This window comes from Paramacrobiotus metropolitanus, unplaced genomic scaffold (assembly GCF_019649055.1).
Source record: "Paramacrobiotus metropolitanus isolate TYO unplaced genomic scaffold, Prichtersi_v1.0 Parri_scaffold0000493, whole genome shotgun sequence".
NCBI lineage: Eukaryota > Metazoa > Tardigrada > Eutardigrada > Parachela > Macrobiotidae > Paramacrobiotus > Paramacrobiotus metropolitanus.
This window is the reverse complement of record NW_026570713.1, coordinates 1,562-10,790: the sequence shown is the minus strand read 5'-3', so window position 1 is coordinate 10,790 and position 9,229 is coordinate 1,562. Positions and strand designations below refer to the sequence as shown.

The 9,229-nt window shown below is 42.1% G+C and overlaps 2 protein-coding genes across 2 annotated transcripts; one reads left to right on the top strand and one right to left on the bottom strand.

Moving 5' to 3' along the window:
- Positions 1–3,396: 3,396 nt before the first annotated feature.
- LOC129602477 (uncharacterized) lies at positions 3,397–5,618 on the bottom strand. Its single transcript, XM_055501501.1, has 2 exons — positions 5,171–5,618; positions 3,397–4,165 (listed from the first exon to the last, which is right to left on the bottom strand). The coding sequence occupies exons 1-2, from the start codon at positions 5,484–5,486 to the stop codon at positions 3,495–3,497; spliced, it is 987 nt and encodes a 328-aa protein (XP_055357476.1). The 5' UTR covers positions 5,487–5,618; the 3' UTR covers positions 3,397–3,494.
- Positions 5,619–5,816: 198 nt separating this feature from the next.
- On the top strand, positions 5,817–8,470 carry LOC129602478 (uncharacterized; the record flags this gene model as incomplete). The annotated part of the gene is made up of 2 exons (XM_055501502.1): positions 5,817–6,721; positions 8,346–8,470. Coding segments are annotated over exons 1-2 (889 nt in total), but the record flags the coding sequence as incomplete, so codon positions are not given.
- Between the last annotated feature and the right edge of the window lie 759 nt (positions 8,471–9,229).

The window sequence follows — 9,229 nt, the reverse complement described above, 5'->3', positions numbered from 1 at the left end:
TCATAGAGAGAACTAAAAAGGCTGAAAGATTTGGGTCTAAGGCTAACTCAACCGAACTGATTTGGTTGGTATCTACCACATGTGGTAGATACCAACCAAATCGGTTTCATTATTTCTTAGGATTACATAACTGCGGCTTGTATGTTGAGCTCAAAAAATAGCGCGTGACTGTAATCCTAAGAAATAATGGAAGATTTCTTCGTTTCTACTTCTACGTTGACTTTTCCGCTGGTGGTTGTTTTCGTTACGTTCCCGTTTGTGCATTTAAAACCGGACAAATACAGTACATCCAAGTACCTTATCCAATAACCGAGCCATTCCCCGCCGAACCATTCCATTGGGACTGCCGACTGCAGTATCCACACACCATTCCTCGTATGCACTCACTGTGCAGACAGGAAGGTCGGGATAAAGCTAGAAAATCGCCCATAGTAACTACGATTTGGGAGAATGTCGGCATCGGTGACAGTTCTTGTCTACATAAGTGCGGAGAACAAACGGTTTCGGACGGGGCCGAGGTGATCCCCCGCCCGTTGGCTCGAAATGCCAGTTAATTTGGATACTGTCGTAATGCACCATGGGAAAACTATCACGGATGCCATCCCATCGATTTATGTAGAGCTTTAAATTCTGCAGCGTCAACGAGATCAGGGTATGGCCAATGCTGTACTGAATGTTGTGTAAAATCTTTAAGATGTCGTTAATGCTGGTCGAATTATTATCCAAACTCCTGTATGTTGAAATGAGTATGTTCTACGGAACTTTTCTTCAAAACATGCATATTTACATGCCTTTCTTCAAAACATGCATGCGTATTTACAAAATAAACGGCAGTAAATAAAGAGGGTATCTGTTTTGTGAATACCATTTGAAACAGTCTTCGATACAGGGAGCTATGAAAGAAACTGTCGAGAAATTTTCAGCAAGTATGAGGAGAAAAGTAGAAGTTCTTCCGGCAGACATCATGGTCATCCGGACGTTTTGGTCGGTTACACATGATACATAGGTACTAGTACACTGGTGTATGCGATCAACTTCCCTAGCGCCTCGAATAAGCAGCTACGACTACAGAGCACATACTAATTACGAGTGTGACCGTTGAAGAAAAACGATGCTAACAGAAATCCGGAAGCTCGCTGGACCATTTCCTTAAGTTTTCAAACATAAGGAATCACCGCTTCTGAATAAGTATGCTGCAAATACTTAATTGCAGTGCCTTCTTACGATTAATTCCTTGTATGGATTTCAAGTAGAAAACTGGTATCGGCTTGGCCGAGAATACTACGACACACCTATTTTTCGCCAATGGAAATTAGGCACTGGACATTTATTTCGGTAGCAGGTATTTCGCCGCGAATCATCTCGTTGCGGGATATTTCGTCGCTGGGCATCCAGTCAACGGGATATGATGCAGCAAAATGTTTCGTTATAATATGTCTGTTTTGACGAAATTTAACGTCCATATCTACAAGTTGTCCTTTCAAGCTGGTTTACGATAAAACGCTAAGAAATGGAGTTTGTAAGACGCACAAAATAAACGACGTATTTCTACACTCCCAATTTCTGGATTAAGTTTTGAAAAAATAGAAAAAGTTCTTGAAAAACAGTTTTGATAAAATTTTTAAGTTTAATATAGTAAAATCGAAAAACTTTCCGGAAACGTCAATAATAAAGCTATTTTGATGTTTTTGTAGCTCTTAAATTTTTTGTGGTTTTTGAATTTTAGAACTCTTCGATTTATTTCCAAAGCTGGTTCCGCGCAGCGGGCCATTTCCTTTTTTTTTAAATTCTACGTTTCCTAAAATTTAGAAACATTTCAATACATGAAAAACTATATAATTTACCATTTCCACGTTTTCTGAATTTCTGCATAATAAAATCATAAAATAGCCAGCATAGTTCCAGATTCCTAATTTTTAAATCTAATTTCCATACCTAAAACTCGCGCGACCAACACTTGTATGATAAAACGCTAAGATATGGAGTTTGTAAGACGCCCCGAGATTTCGAGAAGTGTGAAATAAAAACACTATAGCTGTAGTATTCGGTAAACGTTCGAAGTTTGTTCCGAGTGTTGAGCGCAAAAAGATGCCGGCTTTTACACGTTCAAGGTAATGTCGCTCAGCAAATGGTGTACGCCAGGGATTAGATCATTAGTCCAATAGCGCGCATCTTAGCACGGAAACTAAAACACGAAGCAATCAAAATAAAAGATGATCACCAGCAATAAATGTGGACAAAAAAAACAGGCAACCGTATTCGCTCAACACAGAAAGTTACAACGCTTAGAGTATTGCGAACGGAAGTTAACGAACGAATTTTGAAGTGGTGTTGTGTGTTCTTCAGAATTTTATCCCACCTTCAACAGCTGTAACTTCTATACGGGGTTCGGGCCTTTGGCTGCTGCCTGAAATGAAATGGAGGGAGTACGTACTGTCCTGGGGCACGACAAATATTTCTTGCTAGTTTCCATTCCTTTGTTCTTTCGGTTTCCAGTTTCTTTCGGAACTCGGAACTCTTGAAGTTCTCCGTCCCTGCACCCATTTCCTTGTGTACTGCAGCTTACGTGATGCGGTTCAGGCTGCTCACATCACACATGCAAGCGCTTCGCATTGGCCATTGTCCATGGCCAGTCTCGAAAGCGTGACTTTGAGCGTGGATCTGAGTTTAGGTACGCTTGCAGAATCTATCAAAGACCAAAGAGTGCGTTCAATAAATACTGCCGCGGAAAGGGGAACTGTCATATTTCAGCCACATTACTGTACCGAGGAACTATTTCTACTCATGCGACAAACGCTGATCGCCATCCGCTTTCCACCTTACAACGCCTGCCACTTCCACCGGATCACACAAATGTCCCTCGAAAACATCCCAGAGTTGTGAAGGGCTTTTAAAAGCAGCTCGGCATGCTGAGCAACGGACACGCAACGGACAGAATCGGTTTCCAGTGTCACATCTATGAAGATGATGTCGCAACACGGTGCCAGTGCGCAAAGCCATTTCGCTAAACATTCAAAGCGCTCCGGAAGACGCTGATGCTTGTTGCGCATGTCGATGAGGCGACGGCAGAAAACCAACCGGTTAATGCGCTAAGCGGAGATGGAGTGGATGTATTCCAAACTCCAAAGCTGGAGTGGATGTAGAGCTAGCTGGAATAGGAGTTCCCAACTTCCCGTAGAAATAGTCGAATTGTATCGCATGGTAGGTCGTTACCATTTGGAACTACTTGTTGGGCCCATCGGTTAAAATCGCATCCCAAATTAGGCTATTTTTTAATAAAGTGTTTTGAAATTTGAACATGAATTAGCGCCTGGCTGTGTAAATTTGGCCTTTCGATAGTGAACTAGGTTTGTTTGGTTAACGGATAAGATGGTATTTCCGATTACTGACTGTGTATGGCGTGTGTCTGGCGACTAGGTAGACCATGTACTGCGTCAAATATACGCCCCACACCACTGCCATCATAGAAACCGTAGTTATACTGAATTTATTCTTCAGTTACTCAAGTATAGGTAACCGTTCAGGTCACGCAGTAATTCCGCTGCCGTTCTGCGACTGTCCATATTAAACTGTAAACATAATTTAACGAAATCCTTCAGCAGTGGATCCATATTCGAGGACACCAGGGGCCGCGCTTGCTGAAACATCAGCTGAAACATTATCGCTTCTGGTTCGGTGTAGCAGATCTTTCTATACGATCCGTCCCAGTCATCCGCCATAGATTCGGGTGATTTTTCCCACTGTTGAATAACGGGGGAATAACCAGTGTACATTTGCAGAGCAACACACCCGACACTCCAAATATCGCTCTTATGGGAAATCTTGGCTGGATGTTCCAAACCCACAGCAAGTTCGGCGCAGCGTAGACTCACTTCCGGTGCCGCGTACAGAGCAGTAAAATCGACATTCTCCAATCTATCCTGTGATTCTTCCTGGAATATTGCTCCTTCGAAATCAACGATGACGAGTCGCTGATAGCCGGTGTGCCTCAGTACAAGATTTTGCGGTTTAATGTCGCAATGAATTATGTCGAAATTCGAGTGGATGCAATCTAAACCTGTCAGGAGATCCCGAAGAAACTGTCGAATCGTGGCGTGCGGCAAGCATTGCTTAATAAGCGGTCTTGCTTTTGCCGCTTGTTGTACCCATTGCTTTAAATTGCCACCTGCAATTAATCCATTTATTAAATTAAACTGGCATATTAATTTGTAGGCTACAACAAGGGACAAATAATAATTAATTTGTTAATATTAATAATAATTTGTGCTACAATCTATTAAGATTGATAATAATTAATATTAATAATAATTATTAATATTTTTTGTTCATAATAATAATAATTTGTGCTACAATCTATTTGTGCTGGATTATTAATTTGTGCTACAATCTAATGGACTGGGAATGAGTACAAATACGCTTGACCAGAAAAACGTGAAATGCGTTGGAGTTAATTCAGCTGAGTTTTGAAGTTTGTATGTATCAGTAAGCAGATTACATAAGCATAGATAACGGCTGGTCTGCTTGTTAACTAGAGTCGATAAGGCAAACATCGGATATTCATCCTGCATAACTGCACTTGCCGGAGACTCCAGCAAACCGAGTGGTTACACAGTGCAGGTGACAACGCAGGTAAGTAATACATTTTATTCAACTACAGAGTACTAAAATGACTCCAGTTTTCTGATAGTTGGGTTTCATTGCACAACTGCCTGGTTGGCCCGAAAACGGATAAACACACCAGCCACTGGAACTGATAAGCACTGCTAGAGTATGCTATTACTATCGGCACCACGTCAGTCAGTTTCATTTACCAGGCGCCATACATGCTTTACTTTCCAAACAAATTTCTCTCCGGCATGTTAGCTCCGGGCACCCATTTTTCAAAATTAAATTACTTCTCCCGAAGGTGGCGTTGCCTAAAAACAGGCTTTCTGAAACGATGGCGCTAATTCGCGACTGTTGACACTATGAAAAATTTATCTCTTATAGGATTTTATTTTGTTGCGCATTATCCTGTATTTTTTAAGGCTGGTCGTTATACAAAACACCTATTAGCAGAAACACTTTTTTCTCAAGCAAATATTATAGCGTTCATAATAATATTTCATGTATATTACGGATTCTCGTCGGAAGCTCAAATTTTTCACAAACAGCGCTTTGAAAGCATTACCTGAATAGTAGCGGGAGGATATGCGATAGTTTATCCAATTCCTATTTCCTTCCTGCTGCCGTATAACCAAGCCAAAGTATTTGGTGGTGTTCTCGTGATCGAGGGCTCTGAGTTTGTCAACCTTCATAACGACTGTCGCATCAAATTTGTCTTTGTCATCATTGAAAGGAATCTCTTTTACCAAGTACTCGTGCCCTTCGATACAGACAGAATACAAAACAGGTCCGTTTGCCAACCTGGTTAAGTCGGGCCGTATTTCCAGGGTACCAGCAAAAGTGCCGTGAGGATAGATGGGATTCCATATTGGAGCATCCATAGTGCAAACAGCAAAACAAAGGACCGTTCTCGATCAGAGCAGCCGCTATGAGGTCTTTGTGGAAGTAGTCTCTCACTTCTACTGCTATGTGATAGCACCAACGGTACCATGTGTGGTCTCTTTCTGATCTAGCGGTAGTAAGCTGCACTTCGGACGATAACGTCCGCATGCAGAAGCACAGTAAAGTCAGTATCTGTGCATACATTCCCGCGATGTATTTAAACAGTGCGCGATAAACGCAAAGTTAATACTGGTTAGTACTAATTCCATTAAAGCACGCCGGTCCATATAAGTTGCCCGTCACATTAGCAGCAGCAGTCACAAGCCCGCTTCTAGCGGTTTTCACTGCCTTAAATTCTATGGAAGTGCTCGATCATGCCAGTCGCCAGATTATTCCAGAATTTTTAAATTGCTCCTTTTAAAGAATCCAGCAAACATACATTTTTATCATATTACATTTAAAGGCATTCCATGGCTGACTCGACAGTTTTCAGTCCGTATCCAACCAGACGGCAACGTTCACATTCTTGTAACTATGGACAAAATATTATCGGGTGCCCAAGTAAGAACATAGTTACAGTGGAACAACTAGTTCAATGCCCTGCTATCATGGCTAACATCGTTGACACTGTCCCCCACGAAAGCGCCGCGAGAATCCTCTCGACAATGCAGAAATTGTGGATTGCAGATACTGTGCTGGAGCAGCTTACGAAGCTACATTGTAATGACATCTGCGGAATGGATTTTCTGCCAAATCACGTGTTGATCAGCCGACACGGAGCATTGCTGCAGAAACGAGGCCGAGTCCCATCTCATGACGGAAATGTCGGCAAGCACCATGATAAAGCAGTGCGAGTTTTGCTCTACTCGGCACCGGAAGACATTCGCCATGATAACAAAGACGGACGTTCGTCAGACGTTTGGAGTTTTGCGTGTTTGTGTCTATATGTTTTCAGTGGAAAAGACCCTGAGTTCTATCATCAACTAGCCAACGGCCAAAAACGCTTTTTAAATCAGGTCAAGGGTGCATTTGCCGCAATAACAATGATGGTTGGAAAGGGAGATTGTATTCCAGAATATGCGATGTGCTACCAAAACAGTCCCGCAATGCAAGCGCTTTTTTGTCAATGTTTCCAGTTTATTGCTCTACAGAGACCTGGAGCATTCCAGCTAAGACAGGACATGGTTCTAGCCCAAAAAGAGGCATTGCTGCAGTGCGGAATGACAAAAAGCGGGTGTGTATGTTGCTGTACAATTTTATTATGACTTTTCAACAAGCTTTTCTTACGAAATCGCCAGATATGAGTAATCTGACTTCAAAAGTTTGGAAGGTTTTGATTTTCTAACTAGAGCACTGTAGTTTCAAGCCCAGCAACCAGGTTTGGGCTTGAAACGATAACCAGCTTTTTGAGAGAATGTCCAAGTTGGGACATTAGTGGTTCACTGGTTCTGAACCAATGGAACCACACTTGAACCAAGTACGTTCTCACTTACCGACACGCTGACACACTACCGCTGTACCCCGTGAACTAACGGAACCAATAGAACCACATGGAACCGCAATGGAACCACAAGCGAACCAAGAGCACTCTCACTTGCATGCACGCATTCCCACTACCGCTGTACCCCGTGAATCAATGGAACCAATGGAACCACATGGAACCACAATGGAACCACAAGCGAACCAAGAGCACTCTCACTTGGATGCACGCTGTCACACTACCGCTGTACCCCTGAACCAATGGAGTCACATGGAACCACAATGGAACCACAAGGAACCATTGTCACATGGAACCACAATGGAACCATTGTCAAGATAACAAGCGTGTAACCGTTCACAAGCTGCGGTTGTCTCGGGCATCCGGCGGAGTTTCCCGCGCTTCAATCGTCAAAACCGCATTCGAATGCGAAATTATTAATCAGGAATGGCTTTTCCGTTAGAAAATGAAGAAAAGTAACTTATATAAACTAGTAACCTGCACTCGCTTTTTTAAGTTACGCATGACCGAAGCGTAGAAATTTTAAAAAGAAAGAGAGGGATTAGCACCCTTTGTATATGCCGTTTTGCTGCAGACTACGCTCCGCTTATTCAATGCTCGCCTTTGCGTTGGTTGAATTTTTGCGCCAAGTTCCAGGCGCTAGCCAAAACCGAGTTCAGCGTTCCTGTATGCGGTATACGTCGGATATCCGTCGTAGCGTAGAGGAAGCTAAGCTTTTGCTTTGGGGTCTGAACGCTTTTGTGTAAAAAGAAGAATACTGTAGCAAAGAAAAGAAAAATATTTGTCTACGCTATTTGTCTGACGCCAGAAGAGTGCAGCGTAAAACTTTTCCATTTCCACTAACCGAGAAACATTACCCCGCGGTGTTGGCGCTCGCGCTCGCGCGGTAATGTGGTTAACAATTACCGCTAGTCAGAGGAAACAGGTGGCCTTTTTAAAACTGCCACAGCGTTATTATCTCCCAAAACTGACACTACATTCTGTAAACAAAATAGACATTGCCGCAAATATGCACATGTGTTGGCGATTGCCTCCGTACTGATACCACGACGCGTGAGTTCATATAGTCACCATGTGTGTCACCGGTAACGATGCCACTTCGTTGTTGCGCGTGCGTCTGGTCACTGGTGACAAGCAGGTTGATGGATACATGCAGTTAGTTTCGTATAAATAGGGTCGCTCTGCTAGGGTCGAAAATTTTTGACGGAAGGTATGGGCGTTCACAGACGGTTTAAATAATTAAAGCTCCACAACGACTGCCGGATGTATTGGACTTTTTCTATCGTGTATAGATTTCGTTATCTAATATCTCTTTGCACCACCTGCCATCATGACAATGAAAAATGCTGTTGTGGTACAGGATGAAGACGGCCTCCCGTGGATTATATCTGCCGTTGGATGATGAATTTCCGCACTTAGCCTTGGATGTGGTGAAAAAGACTGTCAAATACAAGAGATACAGCAGTCACATCGGGAAAGATTGCAGTAAAATTCGAAAAAACGAGAAATAATTTCGAGAAACACAGCGCAGTACTTTTGGGAAACACTCTTAAAAAATAGGAAAAATATAGTCAAATCGGGAAAAATTGCTGCAAAATTGCAAAAATACGAGAAATAATTTTGAGCAACCTATCGCAGCACTTTTGCGAAACACTCTTAAAAAATGGGAAAAATATAGTCAAATCGAGAAAGATTGCTGTAAAATTGCGAAAAAACGAGAAATACTTTCGAGCAACCTATCGCAGCGCTTTTGGGAGACACCCTTAAAAAATGGGGAAAATATAGTCAAATCGAGAAAGATGGCTGTAAAATTGCGAAAAATACGAGAAATAATTTTTAGCAACCTATCGCAGCACTTTTGGGAAACACTCTTAAAAAATGGGAAAAATATAGTCAAATCGAGAAAGATTGCTGTAAAATTGCGAAAAAACGAGAAATAATTTTGAGCAACCTATCGCAGCACTTTTGGGAAACACTCTTAAAAAATGGGAAAAATATAGTCAAATCGAGAAAGATTGCTGTAAAATTGCGAAAAAACGAGAAATATGTTCGAGCAACCCAGCGCAGCACTTTTGGGAAACACTCTAAAAAAATGGGAAAAATACAGTCAAATCGAGAAAGATTGCTGTAAAATTGCGAAAAAACGAGAAATATGTTCGAGCAACCCAGCGCAGCACTTTTGGGAAACACTCTTAAAAAATGGGAAAAATATAGTCAAATCGAGAAAGATTGCTGTAAAATTGC

Bases quoted from the DNA above. Each gene is read 5' to 3' on its own strand.
- LOC129602477 (XM_055501501.1), bottom strand. From the start codon at position 5,486: ATGGATGCTCCAATATGGAATCCCATCTATCCTCACGGCACTTTTGCT. The intron at 4,166-5,170 runs GTAATGCTTTCA...GATTAATTGCAG, and splicing joins ATCCTCCCGCTACTATTCAG to GTGGCAATTTAAAGCAATGG.